The sequence below is a fragment of the Anabas testudineus genome, chromosome 6 (assembly GCF_900324465.2).
Source record: "Anabas testudineus chromosome 6, fAnaTes1.2, whole genome shotgun sequence".
NCBI classification, from domain to species: Eukaryota; Metazoa; Chordata; class Actinopteri; order Anabantiformes; family Anabantidae; genus Anabas; species Anabas testudineus.
Genome location: NC_046615.1, coordinates 6,985,114 through 7,008,552, shown reverse-complemented (window position 1 = coordinate 7,008,552; position 23,439 = coordinate 6,985,114). Strand labels below are relative to the sequence as shown.

At 40.5% G+C, this 23,439-nt stretch overlaps 1 protein-coding gene across 1 annotated transcript in view; it reads left to right on the top strand.

Annotated features, from left to right (window-relative positions):
* tmtc2b (transmembrane O-mannosyltransferase targeting cadherins 2b) overlaps window positions 1-23,193 on the top strand; it is an 80,631-nt gene extending 57,438 nt beyond the window's left edge. The window contains exons 6-12 of the mRNA XM_026366564.1: window positions 1,081-1,265; window positions 2,292-2,370; window positions 4,620-4,741; window positions 9,955-10,036; window positions 11,846-11,960; window positions 15,504-15,567; window positions 20,731-23,193. Coding sequence (XP_026222349.1) covers window positions 1,081-1,265; window positions 2,292-2,370; window positions 4,620-4,741; window positions 9,955-10,036; window positions 11,846-11,960; window positions 15,504-15,567; window positions 20,731-20,910 — 827 coding nt within the window. The 3' untranslated portion in view covers window positions 20,911-23,193. The remainder of the gene's footprint in view (window positions 1-1,080; window positions 1,266-2,291; window positions 2,371-4,619; window positions 4,742-9,954; window positions 10,037-11,845; window positions 11,961-15,503; window positions 15,568-20,730) is intronic.
* Window positions 23,194-23,439: the final 246 nt, after the last annotated feature.

The following is a 23,439-nucleotide window of genomic DNA, read 5'->3' as shown; positions in this document are numbered from 1 at the left end:
TGCCATCTTCTGCAGGTTCACTTCATGATTAGTACAAATTGCCCACGATCTTGTCCAATCATGCAATAAATTAGCTCCCCATTGTTCCAGGCATCAGTCAATGACAGATAAACAGAGAATCTTAAACGTCTCTTCCTTTTTTCTTCAGATTAATTATAGACCTAATCAAGATCCTGGTTAGACTAGAAAATTTCCATTCAACGTACAATTATCCAATCCGTTCTAGCCGATAACAAGGTAAATTAATTACCCTAAGCAGCGGACATGTTGAAAGCAGAACGAGAATGAGTCTTTTTCAAGGTTACCATTACTCACTGCCCAATTAGCAGACAACTAGTGCAGATTTAGTATTATTTCAAATGTAGAGAAATCGTTTTTTATGCTTATTTCACATTTTTTCCAATTTTGAAAAGCAGCTCCTTTCAGTGCAGATCCATGAAATGGAAACAGTCCAGATATTGATAAGTGCAACCAATACAAATGTAGGGTAGATAAGATTGTGAGGTGTAACGCTGGAATAAATAAATAAGGCATAAAAAATTGTAAGCTTTTGAGATAGCCAATTGCTAGGAAAGTGAGAAGATAACTCCTTTGTTAGGAAGAAAGGGCAGCCTGATTTTCAGCCGCCCGAGTTGAACTTGATTATATGTCAACGCCCTATTGAAGAGCTTCAAGACTCATCTGCTGGAGCCGCAAGTCCAGATAGGGAGCTGTTTAGAGAGGCAGATACACAGAGACTAATTACACGGCAGCTGCATATTGATCACTAGATGTTGTGTTTTACCACACAAGAAAAGGTTTAATGAGCATCCGAAGTATCCTGCAGGATGTCTGCAAATACAGAACGCAGTAAAGACTGAAAGAAAATTAACAGTGGTTCATTGTTCTGCAGCAAAAGGTTTATTTCATCTATAGATGGTTGTTACTCAGCAGCATTTATCTCTGCTGTGTCCAGTCAGTGAGAGCTATTTTTGTCGGGCTTTTCACCATTAAGTTGCTATTTGATGCTTGCTGATCAGTTAGTGTAGCTGATTCCGTGCCTGTATTTACGCCGGTGTCCATGTTTTGTTTTCCCAACAGCGGCTTACTTGAACACAGGCATCATCCTGATGAATCAGGGTCGCCTGGATGAAGCAAAGCGCACATTCCTGACCTGTGCGGACATCCCAGATGAAAACCTAAAGGACCCCCATGCTCACAAGAGCTCAGTGACCAGTTGCTTATACAACCTGGGAAAGCTGCTTCACGAGCAGGGACACCAGGAGGTAACAACTTACACAAAAAAACATCTTTGAAATAGGACCCACACAAATTCACCACCATTCATGTGAATAATTGTTCTTTTCCCATGGTTGAATAGTTATACAAGTTAGAAATAACTGTCATGAAAGAGACGCTATGTTATTTTACAGTTATATTCCCATAGGTTGATGCAACAAAGACAAAACACTATATATCCTCCTTTATGTGCATCAACCTTTTTGCTCATTCTACTTATTTAGTTATTTATTTACTCATTTATGCAAATATATTTTGCCTAGGAAACACTTATTGCTACCATAGGAGTTGTTAGAATGCTGATTTACATATAATATATGCTGGAAAATATAACACCGTAGTGAATTGAGATAAAATACAGACACTTGCCCAAAGACCCTTTGGGGAGACACTGAGAAAATGTTCCGGTACATGTTCCTAAATTGCCTCTGTCGTCGGAGATGCAGTGTTTTGTACAGATAATCCTCAGGCTGTTTCTAACAAATTCACTCTCTTTCATGCCCCAACTGACCTACAGTACATTTATATTGTACACAATCACTGATGCTGCTGATTCAATCAGGAGAGAAACAGTACAACTGTAAATTCTGTAAAGGCATTTATGAATAGTTGGCATGCTATAGAGAGAGAGCAGCCCCACTTCCTCCAACCTCTAACCGCAACATTTGCTTCAGCAATAAAGTTGTTCCAGCTCCTTCTACCATTTAAACTCTACAGAGACTCGGGGATGAATCGTGAACCTACACTCTATACATACTAGAATCAATATGTGCCACAACACTAGTCATCCTAATAGCCATGACACTAAGGATAGACCCTTTCTGCTTGGCTCTGTACGAACCAGCCTCCCAGCGACCCCCAATTCCACGCTGTGTATTCACTGTGTCAGGGCCCCGGCTGCAGGGGAGGAATGACTAGTTACCCCAGCACCAGTTTCTCTGGCGGGGTCTCTCCGCTCTGTAATGCAAACATCCCCCACATTCTCTTTTTTTTTTTATTTGTTTCTTTCACAGGAGGCCCTCTCTGTGTTTAAAGAAGCAATACAGAAAATGCCAAGACAATTTGCACCACAGAGCCTGTACAACATGATGGGTAAGGGCTGCTTTTGTTTCAAGACCACTAGCATAAGAGCTGTTGTTTTTCTTGTTGAGGAAGTGAAATAAGGCAGCAGAACACAAAGTAAATGTTAATGTTTGGTTTTTAATTGATTTACATGTGATTTTATAGATAAATATAGCTGAGTGTCATCTGTATAGCAAGGTAAATGTATGTGTTTCATAATAATATTGCCTAAGGGACACATGTATGAAGTGAGAAGTACTGTATGGCTCAGGTCCATGTGAAACTCCATCTTCATACAGGTTTTTCTTGTGCAGCTGGTCACATTGTTTCAATTGCTTTAAAACACATTTTTCAAGGATTTTAGAGAAAAAGGGCAGATTGGATATTGGTCTAATTAATTGGTTTAAGGCTAATTAATGGTAAAACATCTTGGAGCAGGCTAGTTGGGATGAGTTTAAGAGACATGTTGATGGGTTAGATGAATAAGAGCAGTCTTAAAGATGAATCTAGGCCTGTTGCACATGAGAATCCATCCGTGCATAACGCTGTTAAAGGTGAAATAAATCAGTGTCAGATATACATCAAGCCAAAAACCATTAATATCACAATCCAGCAGTGAAATTCACGTTAGAGGAAACTCACTTGTGTTTATGATGTTAAACAGTGTTTTGACCAAGCAAAAGATTTACAACATCGTGTTGAACAATGTTAATTTGCTTTTCACTACATGAACAGACCTGCTCGTTGGATTACAGCTGTAGAACAGCTGCTGCAGGCTCATTATAGCTGCTCTCTTTATTTTTTCTCTCTCTCTCTCCCCATTTCAAACACATACATTAAAACGTGGGATTTCTGTAATCCCAGCTTGGTAGAGAAGCCTGCTGCAGGTTGCTTATAAGGTGGCAAAATGCAACTTGACAGAGGTAGAGTTATGTCAAAATACTGATGAAAGCTCCAGTCACTGCGCCTCAAGTCAGGGCACTGAGCCAGAGTTGTTTCCTTGCTAAAATGATTTGCACATTTGGCAGACCTGCGCATATCCTCATATTCCCTCCAATTTCACACCCAGTGCTGCTCTTATGCTGTTTGTGAGATGCCAGTGTCCAGATGTTTTTATCAGAGCCAGTCTGCACCCTGCCCGGAAGGCGTGACAAGTATTTTGGCTGCTTTAAAACAAACATTTTAAATTCACTGGCTTCAGTGCAAATCTTTACAATCCATATAATGCTACCTAGCTACCACATGGATGATTTATTAATAATAATATATTATAGCCTATAATTCAAATAGAGAATTAAAAAAATCCACATTAAGACATAAACTGAATATTAGTAATTGATGTCAACAGTACTAGAAGTATCATGACAGTACACAGTATTATTGTTCATTGGAGTTTTCAGATCATTCAAAGACCGCCATTTGTAATTAGGTCACCTGGTGCTTATCGCTGTTTCCAATCAGGGAAGTGATTAGCCCTAATCCCCACTGAATTAGATTTTGAGTCCACTCTAGTCTAAACAACTTGTCCAGTTATGTCGCAGTTCATACACCTTGGTATGAATTGAAATGTAAACCCCATTACGACACTCTAGTAAAACTTTAACACCTGTCATATATTCAGTATCTTCCCCTAAATATGTTTCAGTGTTGATTTTAACTGTCTTTTGTTCAGTTTCCCATTGATGTTGTCAAATTCTTGCAATAATACACGTGTTATTGGATGGCTATGAAAGAGAGGTCATTGTTATTTCAGGTGTTAGCAGTTGGAGGGTCAGATGTGTTAGTGGGGGAGGTATCAGATGATGTCTGACAGACCAGGCAGCATAAGGGTGTGTGTGTGTTATGGGCTCATGTCTATTGTCCTTCCAAATATTTTCAAATACCAACTCAGCTCATTTATATTTTAGGAACTCAATTATTTAGATATTCAAGAAATCAAACATGTTCATTACTGAACGGTCTTCAAAGGTTTAGTTCTGTGAACAACTCAACAAAAACAGTCAATCACTCATCAGCTGTATGAATGTGGCACGTTTAGAAGCCGTAAAGCTGAACATCTGAATCCTCTGAGTTTAGGGCCTTGTACTGTTCGACTCTCTCTGTTCAAATATGACTAATAAAATAAAAAACGTGGGACTTGTGCTTAGCTTCATGAAACAGTGGAGTGTCTGTCCTCACTACTCTGTCATGCAAACTCTCAGCAGAACAATGGGAAGATGTGTGACGTCTTAACCTCTGACAGCGTGACCCCTCACTCGACCCTCACTTTTGTCTCGCAGGAGAGGCCTACATGAGACTGAACAAGCTGAGCGAAGCGGAACACTGGTACAGAGAGTCCCTGCGAGCCAAACCGGACCACATTCCTGCACACCTCACCTATGGCAAACTCCTGGCTATGACGGTAAAACTTGGGCCTCTGCCTGTTATCTCTCTTTCTCTCCCATTGATTCCTGTCGGCCTCTATTTTCAAATAAAGGCTAACACATGCAAAAAAAAAAGAGATTCATTACTAATTAACCTAAATTAAATATTTCTAACTAAGGTTTTATGCTAATCATTAAGCAGTAGCTTCACATCTGAAGCTCAGGGCTGAGTGTGTTAGGTAGGCTGAATGTTAATCAATGACAGCTATTGAGAGCTGTGTCTGCTGGCCTATCGTATCGAGCTGCTCTGAAGCCTGCTTTAATGACTTTTACAGTCGGACCTTACATTATCTAACTTTTTGCTCTCCTCATCCTCTTCTCATTCTGCAGCTGTCTATTATCCACTCTTTTCACTTTCCTTTTATTACTTGTAGCCTCTTATTCATCTCCCCAGGCTTTTCATCAGCTCTCTCCAGCTCTTTACTGATAGTCATAATGTTCTCCCAAGGTCTTTACAGTTCATCAGTGTTTGGGTGAAAGAGAAAGTAGGCAAGTGAAAAAGAGAATAAGCAAGAAGAGGTGGTCACGTTGCCGTCCTCAAGATGCTCCTGCCTGTCATGAAAATAGAATTTACAGATTAAAAACCTTGTAATGCCTACATTTTACCAGGTCCTAATATTCCAAGACTGAAAAATTCAAAAAAGCATTTAATACCAGAGGAAAAATAAAGCTTCAAGAGCTGCACTCAAAATTGGTATGTTTGCAGTGTTACCCTCAAAATCGAGAAAAGGAATTTCTAAACACTGCAAAGAAACAAATCAACATCTGCCCTGAGTCTCCTGGCTCTGCACAGATAATATTCTTTCAGGGTCGCGCAGCTGACCTGTGTTTCAATAACCAGAGAAAAGCCCATTTACGTGGAAAGGGTCTCAGAGCAGAAGCAGTTTCCACAGTCCCCAAGTTTACAAGGAGGTGGTCATGTGGCCGGGTCATCCAGTCATTCTTTACAGATCACACACAGATAGGCTTGTTTGGAACAGATAGGCTGACCGAGAGGAGTAGTTAGAGCTGTCAGAACAGAAATAAACAAATTAGAGGAAGAGTTGCACAGAAGGTCAAAAGAAGGGTGGAGGGCTTCTCTGCAGCTGACTCCCCTCTCTTTCACACAGTCTGAGCCCTAATGAAAGGATGTAAATGTGTTCAAAAGCCTGGAGCAGTGCTATCTAGATTTCCGCAGGCAGACTAGACTCTTCCTGGCTCTATCCCCTTTCATTTCCCTTTATGGAAACAGATTATGTGAAGTTCTTTTCATATGTAGTGGTTGAAAAAAATGCATTCATGAGCATCACAACTATTTTACTTGCAGTGGGTGAAAGTAACTAAGTACATTTTCTTAAGTACTGCACTTAAGTACATTTTTGTCTTGTTTCGAAGCAATTTTAGTCAGTTTTTATGCATGTGAATTAGCCTGTACAGATTAGTTTGACTTTTTGCGTAAGTTAGCTTAGCACAGGGACTGGAAATGGTTTGGTTCTGTCCATACAAAAATCTAAGTATTGTTACAACTCATCAGGGTAATCCTTAATCTTTTCCCAAAATACACTACTCGTGTTTCTCTCTAATTCATGTCATATATTGTGGCTCAGTAATGCCATTACTTAGTGAATCCTCAGCGGACTGGATCATTGTGTGTCTAAATTAGATTGAGTTCGAGCACCATAGCAGATTGATTTTCCTGTCTGTGGTCAGACTGATGGTCAGCCTTAAGAAAAGTTCCACTGACACGCTAGATAAAAGTCGCTTGTTACGCTGACTAATAAATTCCTCTTTACACAAAAGCCACTGGACACTTTCAGCGAGGACAGTCTAGGAGAGAAGCACAACTCCTTAGAGGAGAGTGTTAAGACTTGGCGAAGCTGACTCGGGGAATGATTCAGTCAGCCGTGAAGAAAAATTCATTTTATTTAAGAAAGTGTTATTGATCTTGGAGGAAAGTGGAGTTCAAAACTGCAGGGATGAATTTCTGTACAGTGGATCTCAGAGCATGATGAATGGTAGACAGATTTCAAGGCCCTGTGATCCTCAGAGAGTGCAAATAATGCTGTCAGAGAAAGAGCGCTGAGTTGTTTGGACAAGTCTAGAACATCTTTATCCATAAGGGAAAATTGGTATGATTTTTTAATTGGTATGTGTTGGAAAGTTTGCACAGCTCCAGCACGGGTTTGCTCTTTTTTGCTGTGCCTACTGCCTTTGCCTGATGACAACAGCATTTAAATGTGATCAAAACCAGTGCAGGGAGTTGACCAGCCCCCACATTCCCTCTGGCTCAGCTGTGAGTGATGAGGACTCTTTAGACGCCGTGAGGGATTTCCAAGGTTCTGATTCTCGAGGGACGGGTGGCGAGGTCGCGGTATCAGAAAGGACGGCTGAGAGGAGAGCAGTGATGATGAGCTGGTAGCTGAGGCACACAGAGGAAACAGTCTGATTTGTGGATAAGGGGGGGACGACAGCATATGATAGGAACAGAGAGATAATCACACAGGTCAGCCTCCCCCACCCTCCTAGTGGAGCTGACCTCTTCACACCTCCCTTGACAGGGGAGCAAGATGCATTTCAGGCTCTGTGCACACACTACAGGTCAGAGATGGACACAGCCGATGCAGCGCCCGCAACGTTGTATTCAGTCATTCACTTGTCATTTCCTCCGCTAATAGGATGCAGGCTTCATTCATAATCACCTCGGCACCCACAACGCCAGAGCTACATCTGCAGTTCATCTGATGTCAGGAGATTCGAGGCGCGAGGCACGCACCAATAAGCTCAGCATGTGTGTGACCAAGGGGATGATATTTTTTCTGCACAATGTGCTGACTAGAATAGAGGGAGGTGTCGGCATTGGTTCTTGACTTCCTATATCATTTTGTGCTTTACAGTTTCTCCATAAGTTTGTGGCCTAATGGTATTTTAGGCTCCACAAAGAGGGGGTGTTGTAGTGAAATATTATACCTGTTAGCATAAGACCAACCCGTGTCATGAATTTAGAGTTATGCATCATTTCATCTTTTCATTACTGTCTTTGTTTTGCTTGCTAGGCATCTGCAACACATTGGCTTTAGTTTTTTTTTTTTTTTTCCAGTCTTCCTTCTGGGCAATGCATCTTCTTTGCAATAAATTACTTCCTCCCTAGAAAAGTTCAAATGCACAGCAAAATTTGGATAGCACAACTTTGGCTAAAGCTTTCCCTGAACAAAAAGTTAAGTGAAGTAAAAACATAATCGTTCCAATAACAAGATTCAACCTTAGTGCTTGTCCGGGTCCTTGGGTATTCATACAGGTGAGCCAAATGAGTTTTAATCCAAAGTTGTGAAGATGAAAGAGAGTGCAGTTGCCAGTTAAAGTGTGTTCAACAGTGAAGTAATATAAGAAGTAGTGTAACAAATTGCCTCACTTGGGACTAATGAGAACTATAAAAACATTGCTTTTAAGACAAGTAATGAGAAATGAACTACTGCTCTTTTGAGGTTCTAACTTCTGCCCATAACGCTTGACATGATTTCAATTTATATACTTATTGTATATGTGTCATAATCCAAATCTGTCCGTTCACAAATGCAACACATGTCAATGTGTGAAAGCCTAATTCTCATGTTTAACAAACAGACGTGGGCCTCTGTTAGTATAAAACCAGCTGGCCCTCAGACGTATACACTCCTCCATCTGTGAATAACAGTATATAAATACACAAAGATGATGCTTTTCAAACTCGTGTTGTGATCGCTACTTGGAGGCCCTCGGCTCTATTAAACATATACTTACACACAAGCTTGATTTTCCGCAGCATCAATGAAAACCACACTCTAACGTTTACATTAGAAAATTATATATTTATTAGGTCTAAAGCTCGCTGATAATGTATATGCTTGGCTAAGTATACACTCATCAATGCTGCACTGTACTGATTGGCTTTGTGCCCATTCTTTAGATTGACTTAGCCAAAGTAATTTGCTGTATTTCACACTGAGCTCAGATATATTATTTTCACAGACATAGACAGTCTTTAGTTGTTCCTCTGTCATCCATTCATCCATCCATTATCCTAACCCCGCTGGAGCCTATCCCAGCTGTTACTGGGCGCGAAGCAGAGTGCACCAAATAAAAGAAATACAACCATTCACACCTATGGGCAATTTAAAGGCACCAGTTAACCCAATTAACCCAACATATGTGTGTTTGGACAGTGGGAGGAAGTCGGAGTACCCTGACAGAACCCACACAGACACACGGAGAACATGCAAACACCACACGCCCACCAACCCATGGATTCAAACCCCCGTGCTTCTTGTTGTGAGGCGACAGCGCTAACAACTACACCACTGTTTAACATTTCATCTCCACCATTTATAGACTTAATATAACCTTCAGTTATGCATTATTCATGCAAAGGCATGAATAGAGTGAAACACGCTACGCACACTAATAGTTGCATTGTTAATACTAAAAAATTAACTTGTATAGATGAGTGCACATTGTTAATTGTTGCTCAGATGGCATCTGGTGCTTAACTGAGAGGAGGGCGGTGTCAAAGTCCCAGCTGGTACTTCTTTTGTCCAGCTGCTTTGTTCTGTTTAAGCTCTGATTGGTTACATGTCACAGTCACAAGGAACTGAGGGACCTCTTGAGCTCCACAAGGCTGCAGTGTTGCTTTAGTGGTTTTCCTCATCAGGCTATGCTCATCCTCCCAGTATGGATTCTTCATCTGTCTAAATGCTATGTGGGGGTGTACACTATGCACCTGTATGTGCTCGTGCAAACTTAAAGACCCCTTTTAGGCACATGAGCATTTGTTTCTCTTTCCTCTCCACTCTTTTCCACCTTCCCGCCTCATTTCCATCCACCTCTCTGCGTCTTGTTTCATAGTGGTCGGCCCACACACACCGGCGATCTGTGGTTATGCTCTGGAAGTGTTATTAGCAACAGATAAAAGTGTATAATAAATGAGCCTTTGCCCTGTGTGGTGCACTGCGCCAAGTATGACAACGCGTACTTCGACAGGACGACACATGAGCCTGAAAGGATAACAGTGTAGTGGTTTGTCTGTTTCATGTCGGTGTATTAAGATTTATTGTTAAAGCGGATGTGAGGTTTGGAGAGGGAACCAGAGGTATTCGCAGGTTTTAGTTTTTTCTGTTAAATTTGTTTTGTTTTTTTTTATTGAAACAATAATGACACTGTGTTCAATTGTTGCTCCCAGGGGCAGAAAACAGAAGCAGAGAGGTACTTCCTCAAGGCCATCCAACTGGATCCCACAAAAGGCAACTGTTACATGCATTACGGTGAGCATCCATTTGTTTATCTTCTCTTTTTCGTCTTTCAGTTTGGCGTGTCCCTGCAGATATTTCATTTGGCAGTTTAACACACACGTACAGGCTGCACATTGTGTGTACAAAGGCAGGAACTCTCCCACATGTTGACCGGCGGTTGAGACAGCGGGGCTGGCCGACCTCTGCGGCACCTCTTCCTTTAATCAGTCATATTTTCAAGCTGTACGTGATCAGCGGGGACTCGCTAAAAGACGAAATGATTTCCTCAGATTGTTACCTTTTGATTTGATGAAAATGTGGAACGTGATAATTTCGGTGTCTCTCTCCCTCTCGTCTAAGTGATTCACAGAACATTCTTCGATTTAATTACTGTCATAACAAGCTTGAGTTTAAATAATCTGACAAGTTAATTACCTCGGTGCTTTAAAAGCTTTTAAAACCATTTGTGAAATAGCAATTTAATATGAACTGATGTGTCTGCTCACAGTCATTCACCACCTATCAAGTGATCAATTCACCAGGTCAATCATGGATTTTCTGTACTGTATCTCTAGGATGTCATGTTTTAAAGGTTGAGAAATCAGTTAATGATAAGATGAATGGTATTGATCCACACAAGGGCCCAGTGCCATTAATCTTACAGAATATAGATCATTTGAAATAGCAGATTCCGCAACAACAAAACTGGTGTGATGCTGGATATTTATTATTTGAAATGTGAAGTAATGCACTTTCACGAGTTACTAAAAGTATCACGACAGCTAGCTACAGTAGTGAGGTAGTGTGTCATTCATCATATATATCATTGATATAATTAGGGGTGGCTGGAAAGTACTGCGATAAGTTAAAATATAATATTAACGTTAAGATACCATCTCTATTTGTGTCTAGTGATTTTCCAGCGTGCTTTTGTACTCTAGCCAATATGATTGCGAGGCAGGTATTGCATTTCATTCTACGTGGTATTAAATAGTTTCAATCCAATTTCGTAAATTTAATTTGGTGGATCCTGCAGAAACCCTGGGGTAAGTTCTGTTTTCAAAGCCAGACCTTCCAATTGAAAAGTCACTCTGTCACATGGTGAACAGTACTTACAGTTTCACATTCCCTATACACAGACCACCATTGTGAAATATATTTTTTTAATATATCAGGGCACACCGGGGCTTTGACATTTATTGATGCAGGTCCTGTCTTTCCTTTATTGCTCAAAGATTTGCTTTGATAGCATAAACTCTCCCTAACTGCAGAGGTGCTATTTTACACTCAGTCACGGTCTGAAGTCTTTTAGTCTGCCTCTCACCTGAGGTCTGCACTAAAGCTTCAGTTTCATCCACAGTTATTAAGGAAAATATGCTTAGGTTCTCTTGGTGGTTTAGCATTCTGGTACAGTAGTAGGTCTAACCAAAGTCAACATGGTATTAATTCCTCTCTAAATCTCGCCCTTACCAAGGGTCCACCCTTGGTTCATGGCCTTGGGAGGCTTCCATAATCACATCTCATTAGGCATGTCCACAGAGGTTCATGGCAAACTCGGCCGTACCCCATAGTAAGACACAAACCTCCTGCGAAAAACATTTTCATCTTAAAAAAATAAATCTATCAAGGTTGGCTAATGTGAACAAATGAGTCTGAGAGATGGCCAAACAGTGATGGTATGTTGCACTCATATCTAGAATTTCAACGGATTATTTCAGGGCTAGACCAAGCTGTCCCTCCACCTGAGCCAAAGGCAACACTTCTAGACCGTGCATCCCTCAGTGCCTCTGTGGGGATCCGTCAGTGTTTTAACAGTAGTGCTGTTCTCTCCTACCCTGCCAGGTCAGTTTTTGTTGGAAGAGTCGCGACCGCTGGAAGCAGCAGAGATGGCGGAGAAAGCTGCAGGTCTCGACAGCAGGGAGTTTGATGTGGTCTTCAGTGCAGCCCATATGCTCAGGTGGGTGATTGGAGTGATCCTTTAATATCTGTTGCTTTCCATAACCCAAACACATGCAAAGAGATACTGCATGTATTTTATTCTGTGTAGAAGAGAAGGGTGGGCCACAGTTCTCCAAGGCTGAATAGAAAGGAGGTCGTATATAAGAGAGAGGTCTACTGTCTGCACGGTTTATCCAGGGGCTTACACTTCTCCTCAGCTAGTGTGATTTACTTGGCTGTACTTTGTAATCCTCTTCTCTCGCTGCAGTGCCAGCCCAAGAGCTGCTGGTTTGTCCTAGCGTGCTGTGCAGCTATATATCTTCATATGCTCTCTCTCTCTCTCTCTCTCTCTATCCATCTCTATTTCTCTCTCCCGCTCCGTGTCACTCTTCCTCCTCTATCACTGGCTCCAACTTGAAAGTGTGCTTCCAAACCAGCGCAAGGTTCAGCTGATGAGCTTGAGCGGCAAAGCTTCAGCATCCCACAATCTGTTGTGTTTCTGAACACAAGCCATGAGTGGAAATGTGCAAATACAGCCATGTGCCAACTTACAGTATGCTGCTTCACTGACTGTATAAACCTACCAAGTGTAGAGATTTACTATTTTAAACTCATAATGGGAAGTTCAGGGTCGGTGCATTATAATTACAGCTCACTGCGTGACCGACTGCATGAGTTGCGACAGCCAGTTCCATCTTTGATACAGCTGAAATGCCTAGATTCATTAATCGTGTCTTTTTAAATACATTCATTCACATTCATTCAAATGCTTTTCATAACACTTTTGCAATATAGTATTGTATTTATTTATTTTAAAGTAGTATTAAGATTATTACTGTGTATTACTTTGGCATATGTGGATCCTACAATCTTAATATTGGATAAATAATCAATAAAATTCAGTTCATTCCTTTCGTGCAACCTGCTTCATTAAAATTGATCTTGTGAAGAATATTAATGCAAGGTGCCGCACTGCTCTATACATTACGACTTTTACCACAGCTGGTTCATGCACAGCTCAACCTCCACCACCAATGACGCAGGGCCTTCACCAACAACAGCTTTCACCACTGAGAATCTCTTCCAGGGTCCAGACCCCTGGCAGCTAAACAGAGCTGGGGCTGAACTTTTCCCCACATGCTTGGCATGGGGTCCCACTCCTCCACAGCTCATGTTCTTTATGTGTTTGTGTTGGACATACATATGGAAAGACCCTCGGTTGGTGGGGACATAAGTTAATCTACACAGGGGAAGGAAGGAGATTAAAAGGAGGGACAGAGGCTCTAAGACATGCAAATGTATTTTACTGCTCTCTTGGGTCTTTGGTTTCTGAACATTTAGCTTCCCAACTAATAATTTCCCACTGTCTCCTTTGAACATGTTTTATGTTTTTTGTCAAGCTAACCCTAGTTTATAATGTGAATGTTGGGCCAGTGGGGATTTGCTGATACTGTACTTCCCATTCAACATGTTAGATCTCAGTCATGGTGAAAAATTACACTGTCACATCACATAGTAACATGAAATCTGTAGATGGTCACAGACAAGAACAGGCAGACCAAGAGAAATCAAAATACTAAAAACACACACACGAGCTGGATACGGAGTCAAAGTCTACCCCATCAGTTCCCATCCAAACCACATGTCTTACATAATAATATAACACACCATATCTGAATGATTATTTTGTATATTACAAGCATGTCATCTTGTTAGGTATGCCAATTTGTGCATATTTGGTTTCTAAGAAGTGTATAAATTGGCTTGGATTGATAACCGTACAGTGGTAACAAACAGAAAAACTGGTAGCAAGTTACATAAGGTGCACTGCACTGTACTATGTTCAGGGCATATTTCTGTGTTCAGTGTGTCTTTCTTGCAGAAAGGATCGTAGTCCAGAAAAAAATGCAGTTCTGTCCTTAAGACAGATTAAGACACTGCTGTTTAAGCACAAATATCTGACTGCTGTTGAAAGGGCCATTTGTTCATTCAGTCATTATTATTCAGCAATGTCACATGTAGGCTCTGCAAATTACTGTCAGCGCTGTGATTTGTTCACGTCTCGGGCTAATAAAGCATCTTTAGACAACAAGATTTCCGGGTAAGAAGATCAGTGGTTGAGTTGCTGATTTGAAATATATCTCTTCTCCCCCCAGAGATCGCATTACCCATTCATTCCAACGCCATTTTCCCATAACTCTCTTTCTTTCTCCCGGGCTCTCACATGGACTCTTCCTATGGTTTTAAAACCCAGGCAGTGGTTTACATATTTGTCCTCCAATGTCTTTTACGCTGGCACAACCCACAGTCAGGCAGCTTGAGGAGGTCCTTCTTCTCCCTCGGTCATGGCGTGGCAACTATCCAGTCCTCCCTCTCTGATAATGTCTTTATAAATGTGATAATTATATTATGGAATTAGATGTATGCATTTTTATTTCCTCAGAAGTTTGAGCTTTCTAAATATTATGCTGGCAAACAAACATATGGTTGTGGTTGGGGGTGAAACCCACATTTATTATCCCAGGACAAATACAGCAACTTGCACCGCTGACTGGATCACCTTTGAAAGGTCACCACTTGAGAACCATTGATTTTCTGCTCACTGATCAGTGAGGGATCAAACGTTTAGACCACATAAGAATAATGTCTTTCAATGGAAACATGAATACTACATGTGTACTGGTAATCTTTAAATAAAGTTGCCTTTTATCTGGAACCATATGGATGATGGCCCCTTAATGGACTGCAACAGCCAAACTGAAACTGTGGTTTGAACGGCCTCACTTCCTTTGATCATTACGACTTAAGGGGCTCCACGGCCAGCTGTCTTTGACTCTGTCCTTGACTTTATCAGAGCTAAATTGTTTCCAATAAGGCAATTGTTACCATTAGCGAGAAGCATGAACGCATGTGGAATGGAAAGGTGGATTTTGAGAGCGTTAATAACAGAAGTGTCATGTGACCGAGGAGTCGCAGCATTTTGTGTAACAGTAGTGAATTAGGTATGAAGTATAATGTAGGACATTCCAGTCCTGATTGCAAACCCTCAAGTCCTCAGGAACGACGTGTTTCTGGTTCCAGGGACTCATGCCGACAAGCCATCTGCCCAAAACTCCTTTTTTGTTGCAGTGCTGCCTCTGTGCCATCCACTCTGCTGTCCTCTTTGTTATAATAGTACTAATGAGTGTTTTGAGCCTCCCTACTGTGTTCACATCTTCAGTGTCACAGTATTCCTCCAATATGTCAAACCACAGTTTTTTCCACCGGTTATGCAGATTTGTACAATGAGCATTTCTTGTCAGACTTGTTTGTTATTTTGTTTTCTTCTGCTAATAAACCTCAAGGTTCAATTAGAAAAGAAAGCTCTTGCTGTGCACTGCTCAGATCAGTGTAATCGAGTGAAAGATTGCATTGGCTTTTCTTATCCCTCACGTTGTTCCCTCCTGTTATTTTCTCAGTGACCCCTGAACGCCAGTATACACACAGGGTTCAAGGCCTCGTCTGGAGCTAGGAGCAACAAAGATGAATAATGACTGCCTCTTTCTCTGTCTTCTCTTTGCAGACAAGCCAGCCTAAATGAGGCAGCCGAGAAGTATTATGGACAAGCAGCGACCCTCAGACCCAATGTGAGTACAACCATGACAAGCTAATCATCTCTCCTACTATTAACCCTGATGGACACTGCAATCACAGTCTGGGTGGTGGTATTATTACTGCCCTATCTGCCTTCTGACAACAACCTCCATTGTGAGTGGGTTTTGGAAAATGAGGTCTAGGTTTAGACTAGGCTTAGGTTTGTTTGTGTGCCATCCATCAGCAACTTTAAAGGAGAAGCCCGGGTGAGTGCATTGAAAAGAATAATGATAATCACACTCAATCCGGGGACTTTGACATCTTGAAAATGAATGGGGTCCAGTCTTTGAGAGCTCTGAGAGAAGGGGTCGTGTTGTTTAAGTGACGGCCGCAGAGGGAGTGAAATATGTTTGGCATGATGTCACCCCCGTTAGCGTGTTTGTTCCTGTGTCTTGACTAGAAGAAAACACACCAGGATTAATCATCAAAATATGTCTGCACAATGTTATACAGACAATACAATTTGGTTTTGCAAGCACACAAACCCTGGTATAATATATACAAACAATGACAAACAAGAAGACAAAGTAAACCGAAGGATAACATTTTAAATTTCCACAGAAACCATGAAATTGAGCTCCTGTCCCTTTTGTTGTTCGCAGTATCAAATGTAGCATGTTGCCCATGCATTTAATGAAACCCAGATGACAGGGATAAAAATCTGCTTTTTTAAATTTCACTGACTTTAAGTCAAGTGTGGGAATGTTTCTCTGGCATTCTTATATGTGATCATAGCTCATTTGCATCAGAAATGATAGATGTCTGTATGTTGTCTCTAGCCACAAAAGGTATTAGATGGTTTTCTAATTAAAAGCAAGAGGTACTGTACTATACATTCTAGACAGGTCATAGCACAAACAAAAACTTTCCCTCCTTTTCCTCTGTGAGCTTATTTCTCCAGTTAGTGTTTTACTAACGTCAGTTTTTCCCTTTGTTGCGGATATTTTCAAAATAAACTTCAGTTTTCAGAAGGAAATAACAAAAAGCTAAGTGCATTAAATTGATCTAAATGCTGCGCCTTAAAATGTTATATGCTGACTGTGTAGTGTGTTTTTATTATTTTATTTATATGTTTAAATTTACCCTAATATTCTTTATATGTCTAAATACTTTCTTGTTGTTTTTTTTCTAACTTATAACTCATACATCCCTGGACTGTCTGTTTATGCATAAATGACCATGAAGGTCTCTATAATCTCTTGAATAGAAGAGGTGAATATGGTGCTTCTTATTTACCCAGTGGCCCATTACAGTAATGCATAAAAGAAAAAAAAATCCATGAAGGCAAAAACATGTTTTTCCGATTCATGACAAAATATCATATCCATTAGGATTTAATTGTTTGCAACATTTTGAGTGGATGTGACATTACCAAATGTCAGTGCAATTAGTACACCATCCTGCACCCCATTACATCCAATATGCAGACGATTCAAAGTTAAAAAGCCACTGTGAAAAGACAGTTTCCACCACAGAGAAGACCACTGCCATGCCATCCTGTGAAGGCTATGTGTGCGTCTACAAAACACATGCTGAGGATGTTTGTTTTCCCTACAGCTCAATTTCAGGGCCAGATCAGTGTAATTTTCACATGACTGCTTCTTGGCATCTGTAATTGTACAAACACGCATTTGATGTCCTCGTGTAAACACAGAGACACTCTTTTGCCTCCCCTCGGTCAGCTTTGCTTGAATTCCTTTTGCCATTTCTATTACTTGCAGCTGAGGCAAAATTATAATTTAGCATCTTCATCCATCTTCTTTACCCTTTATCCTTTGTTCCTTGCAATGTGATTTGACTTAAGCCATGTACCCTGTCTATCTTCATTTGTCATTTTATGCCTTGCTTTACTGCAGCTTAACTCTTCACTCTCCAAAGACACTGGTGTTTTATATTAAGTGCAAATATCTGGTTGCTCTGGGCGAGAGAGGACATTTGAAAACTTGAGGGATTTAGTCCTTTAGCAATATAACTCTCTATCTAGACTAACTAAATCCTGTTGGATACTTGTTTTGCTTTGGTTCCTCTCTACACTCTATTCTACGTACATGTAGCACCTCTTCTTACTGAAGTCATTATGGTCAGGTCACTCTCCAGCCTAGCTCCACAGTCTGCTCTCCCATTCGTTATAGCATATGTTGCTTTATGGTCCACGCTAATATGCTCCACATCTGGCCGTGCCTCTGCTGCTACATGCCAGTTTTGGGAAGGGTAAGGAGGCAGAGAGGTTACAGAGCAGCAGGAAATGAGGAAAAAATGAAAGCTTTTGACAAGGGAACATTTTGCAGAGTGTTGCAAGTGTTGCAAGGGAAAGGAAGAATGCAGGGGTAAAGGTATAAATCACCAAAGTCTTAACAATATGAAGCATGGGCCGAAAGCTTGGGTGAGGAAAGGTGGGAGCCTACGGGGGAGACTCAAGGTAGGAAACTCTGGAATTGATAAGTTCTGCATGGGCGAAGAGAACGATCTTTTGAACCTCTGTTGCAGCTGCATTTAGAGGAAAGCCAGGAGTCAGTTGATTTTCTACCCAGGATCCTTTGCCTCTTAAATCACACATCACTATCTATTTTGGAGCAGTACACATTAAAAGTCAGTTTTATCTGTTTAGGTCAGCCTTGCATGCACTTTACACCTTGATTTGCAAACAATTGGGCACACTCTTCAAAACCTGTATAAGAAATGTCTTCACACAGCTGTCAAATATCTAAAACTTACTTTCTACTCTGATCAGACTTCATTTTGACTTTGGCTAATAACCTATGAAAGGCTGAATTCCCTGTTTCCATTTTTTTAAGCAACCTGATAAGAATGATACGAGCAGCATGCTTTAAATGCCACCAAAACATTCACCAGAAACGAAATCAACAGATGCAAGAACATCGAGCCTCGAGGAGCCAAAGCGGGGTATTATTTGACCATTATCATTCTCTCACTTTGACTCCCAGGACTCCAGTTAGTCTGAGCCAACTTACATCATAACCCTGCTGACCTCATAGAAACACACTAAGGCTAAGGGATAATTCCACAACACTTAACATCGATTCCTCAGCAACTCTACAAAATGGCGTTAAGTCCAATTTTTCAATATACAGTACACCTACGCACACTTGTCACTTCCACATTGCAGATATAATGTTAAAGTGTGGCCCCCTTTTACTGTCACTTCCAATTATGTCCATATGTTTAACTTTTTTTTTTTTTTTTGTCTAGCATTTCTCTGACTAGTAGAGATTCCTAAGTTGCAAATTGATCCTTCTCTGTTATTTTGTGGTTTGACCCCCAAATGGTGGGGTCAAACAGAAGGCAATTTATAGCACAACCAGCTTCGAAATTACCCTGACCATTAAAGTCAAGAACTTTGGCTGCTCCTGTGGATAATAATTGAAAGACTGAGGGATGTTTTTTTCTAGGGGATTAATGTAATTGCACAGTTTCCAGTGAGTATCTACTAATTTAACGCAGCACATTTGGAAATCATGGCGCAACGGTAGAAGTGTTGATCATTCCAACCTTTACTTTGGCCAAGGTTTCTTGTTTGAAATGCTTTGAAAGAAGAAGTGGTTCCTCTCTAAGGGACAATAGGATTAGCAGATTCTCTTTGATTTATTTGTGAATTTATTTCTCCCTATGAGAAAAGCAGTACTATTAGCCATGCTGTTCCCATTGAAGTTGTCATCTGCTGCGAATCACTCATCTAACCTTGACGTTAGGAAAACACAGAAATGTTCTGAGGGGCTGAGATGAGGGTGGGACAGTGTAGTGAAAGAGGACAGCTCATGCAACCTGCAGTGTGGATAAAGCATGATAAATGGCCACGCAGCCTGAAAGTGCTTCTGTTCGGTGATGTCTCGGAGGTGTTATGTTCAGTGAACTTGAGAGCTGTTGTTAGACATGAATGGCAAGTGTTCAGGTTCAGTCGTGTGCAGTTGCTTTCAATGATAGAGTCAGTCGTGATTATTTATTTTATTTTTGTATAGTCTAGTCCATTAAGTAATGTAAATCAAATCCTTTTATATTTTTAAGTTACATGTTGCTTTTATAAGCTTTATATATGCTCATACATTACCATAAAGACCTTGCTGTTTTTCTGTATCACTGCTATTTTTTTGAATGGTTCACGTTCTCACATGACATTTATGGGGGGAAAAAAACACTTTGTCTCATGTGAGGAGTGCTGCTTTGAGGATTAGTTAATAGGCCATGAGAAACAAATTAAAGTTTGTGGTCCAGCACATCAGTAGATGTCAAGATGTCAGAAGTATGTTCTATTGTGTGTGACACTGATAAACTGTTTGGGGTGATAATTATAGGAAAAAGTCACAAACACGGCAGTAAAATGACATGAGAGGCCATTTTAACTTTTTCTAAGACTTTTATTTGTAATTGTGATTCCTTGTTTCTGTTAGAAGTAGTAGCTTCTAGACAGAATTAAACATCTTTTCCACACTTCAAACTAAAATGGGGATCAGATGCGGCCCCTCCCTCAGTCTGGATTCTTCATGGTCTTACCATGATTGCATCCCGGACACTTTTCCTATACTTATGTTCTCATGACTCACCCTCCCGTCGCATTGATGATGATTTTGCCCCTTGGCACCAGCAGAAATATACAGTATATCCCTCTAAGCCCACTTCAAAGTGGTGGTTACACCCTCGGACATGTTTGGCCACATACAAGAGACAAGGACACGCAAAACAAGCCTGGTTGCCAAGCTCCGGCACTACACTACAGTCTTGGTGATCTGACAAACAGGAACCAGTAGTGTGTTAGGGTCTTCTGTAGTTCCTCAAATGATGAGACTGTATAAGAAGCAGGGAGTTATAATAAGATATAATTATGTATAGAAAGTGTGACTAAATATATTGCATTTGCTCTATTCATTGCATCTCTTTTAAATTCTTCATTAAAGTTTCTTTTTAATATGAACCGGCCATTAGCTGTTACTGTGTTTGTCAGCTCACTCTCTCTGGAACCTGAATCACCATGTTTACACCTGTTGCTCTGTACGTCTGTGTAAAAGGTTTGACTACTGTGACACTGTTAATGAACAGGTATCTTTAAAGTAAGTTAGCCTTAAGTGTTTTATTATTAAACTAATCTTGTGCTAAACACTAAGCTCTGTTTTTGTTTGGGTTTTTTGTTTTTTTGGTTTCAGTATCCTGCAGCTTTGATGAACCTGGGGGCGATCCTCCACCTCAACGGGAAACTGCAAGAAGCTGAAGCCAATTACCTTCGAGCACTTCAGCTGAAACCGGATGACACCATCACCCAGTCCAACTTGCGCAAGCTGTGGAACATCATGGAAAAACAGGGACTGAGGACCACAAGCCCCTGAGCTCACCCTGCCCGCCTACCTGCCATATGAAGGCCAGACCTGGGTGAAGGACTGCCCACACGCTCCTCATTCACTCATACGGGAGGGGTGGAAGAGACACAGGGAGGATGTTTGGTCAGAGAGGCCATTACTGTGCCACACAGTCCTCCTAATGACTCCTGGGCTTTGCGTACAACTCAGGCCAGCAGCTTTTCCTCAGAAGTATTGCTCAAAGTTTGGCCGGTGCTACAGTAAATGGTATTTGGACTCTCTAGAACCTTCTGTCAATATTAGTGCTCTCACAGGACCTGTGCTTTCTTTTTCTTTTTTTTATGTAGAATACTTGAACTTGATGTTAGACCATAGGTACACCCTTCAACATTTGTGATGAGTTAGTTTTTTCTTTTCTCTACTTTTAATAAGTAACTCTAGATCAAAAGGGTGAATGTCCCCAAGCAGCCTGAGATCAAATATAACAGAGAAATGACTTTCAGAGCAGTGCAGTGAGGGTATTTTCTGTCCCTACTTTAATAAAGTTTATGGTTTAATCAGATGAGAAATAATGACAAAAATAAGTTACCTTCAATAGCTCCAAAATGTTCAAGTCAATCAGGTTCATATCACTAGAATCTCTAGCCTGCGTATTTCTTTTTTTGTTTTGTTTTATTTTGTTTTTACATTTTAAATTGGTTATTTTGTTTCACTCATGCGATTACACGCACTTCATAATGACGATATGAGAATGAATGCCATTACTGTGAACCCTTTGTAGCAGATGTCCTGACATTTGGTGAAAACTTGAAAAAAGGGAATTAAATTACCATTACAGCCATCACAGCACAACAACGGCTTGAAAAGGGTGAACACGTCAAGAAATCCCAAAAGCAAAGGGAGTGCGGCTCCTTTCTCGTTTTAAGGCCTTATAATAAAAGGTGTGACTCCTCTTTAGCAGTGTACAGTAGCATGCAGGTGGCATTTTTACCACTTCTGCTTTTTTTTTTTTTTTTGATTTTGACTGGTGAAGAAGCAAAGTCACCATGGTAACGTGTTGACGACAGTAAAAAGAAAAGCTATAAATGGAAAGCAATCTTCCTATGGAAGTCACAGGCTACAAAGAGGCTGGTACAGTAGTTTTGGGTACGCGTTCACTCCACACACCTGAAACTTTAACAAAGCAGCGTGTGTGAAGCTGAAACAGCCGAAGGAGTTCTTCTAACCAAATACGAAAAGCTACGCCGGTGCACACCTTTTCATTGCAGAACATCGCTCTGTGATAGCGCGTCTGAGGGAAATGTTTCAATGCCTATAATTGTGTTGAGATAAAGCAAATGTCATTACCTTTGTACAAACGAATCCTAATATATACCGACATTGTTTATAATATAGCTACAGAAAATGATGCAGCAAAAAATAGCCAGACTTAAAGTGGAAGCTCAGATCCTGGGCAAGTTTGGTTTATTATATGAAGTATTTCCCATATTGTCAACAGTCTTAAGGTCTCATTGTGTATATATTCTGTGTTGTTAACACCTATTTGTTTGTTTGTTGTTGTCAGCATACAGTAAGTCAAACTGGCACCTTCCCAGAAGTAAGAATATGTACAGTGTTTGTAATTGTTTGTCACAGCCACAAACCTCCCAAACTATCTCAGTGTCCTTAGTTTATCACATCGTAAGTTATTGATTTGTGTTTCCGTAGCAAAAGAACCAGCTGGCACTGTGTTTTTATATGTAAAATGGAAGAAGTTGTCGAATTAGAGGTTTGTAGTCATTACTGAGAAAAATCTGCAAATTCAGTTGAGTGGTGCATTATAGGTAAATACAGGATAAGACCTATAATGGAGGACAAAACATCAAACGTTTATTGGAGTTAATACTATTCTGTTTTTCACTGTTAGGGTCACAAGTATAGTGTTGTGTCAAATAATCACAGTTCACATTTATTCCTGCCCCACATCTCACAAACACCATGCGCTAATTTCTCCGGTGTATATAAAGTGGACAAACACTGCTAATCGTCATTGCTTGAGTGAAGATGTAAAACAAACGAAATAGAAAAGAAAAAAAAAAAAAAAACAAACAAACAGGTATTTCACTCTGTGTCTGTCCTCAGGGATCTCAAGCAGTGTGTTATTGCAGAAACGTGTTCACAGAGTGTTTACTAAATTAAAGGTTTATTTTTGAAAGCTGTTGTATTTGTATAAATTATCGAGATTTGTAGCCTTTTTCTCCTTTTTGTAATATAAAGATGAACAATGTGCCAGAATAGATCTTCTTTTTTTCCCCCAAATGTTGCATTTTTTTCCACAATAAACTTAAGGTGTTCTGCTTTCCTTTGGCTTTCTGTGCAGCAATTTTTGACTCCGCTTTAAGATCAATTAATTGTTGTCACGTGGATTTTTAACACTCGCCACCGTCCAGAAACACATTCCCTTCCCACTCTGTAGCAACAGCTACAGTGCAAAGTTAAGTTTCCTTTACATTCATGTGGGACAACAGGCTTAATGGGGTGGTCTTGCATGCTGTGGAACAGGTTTTACTGGGCATTTAA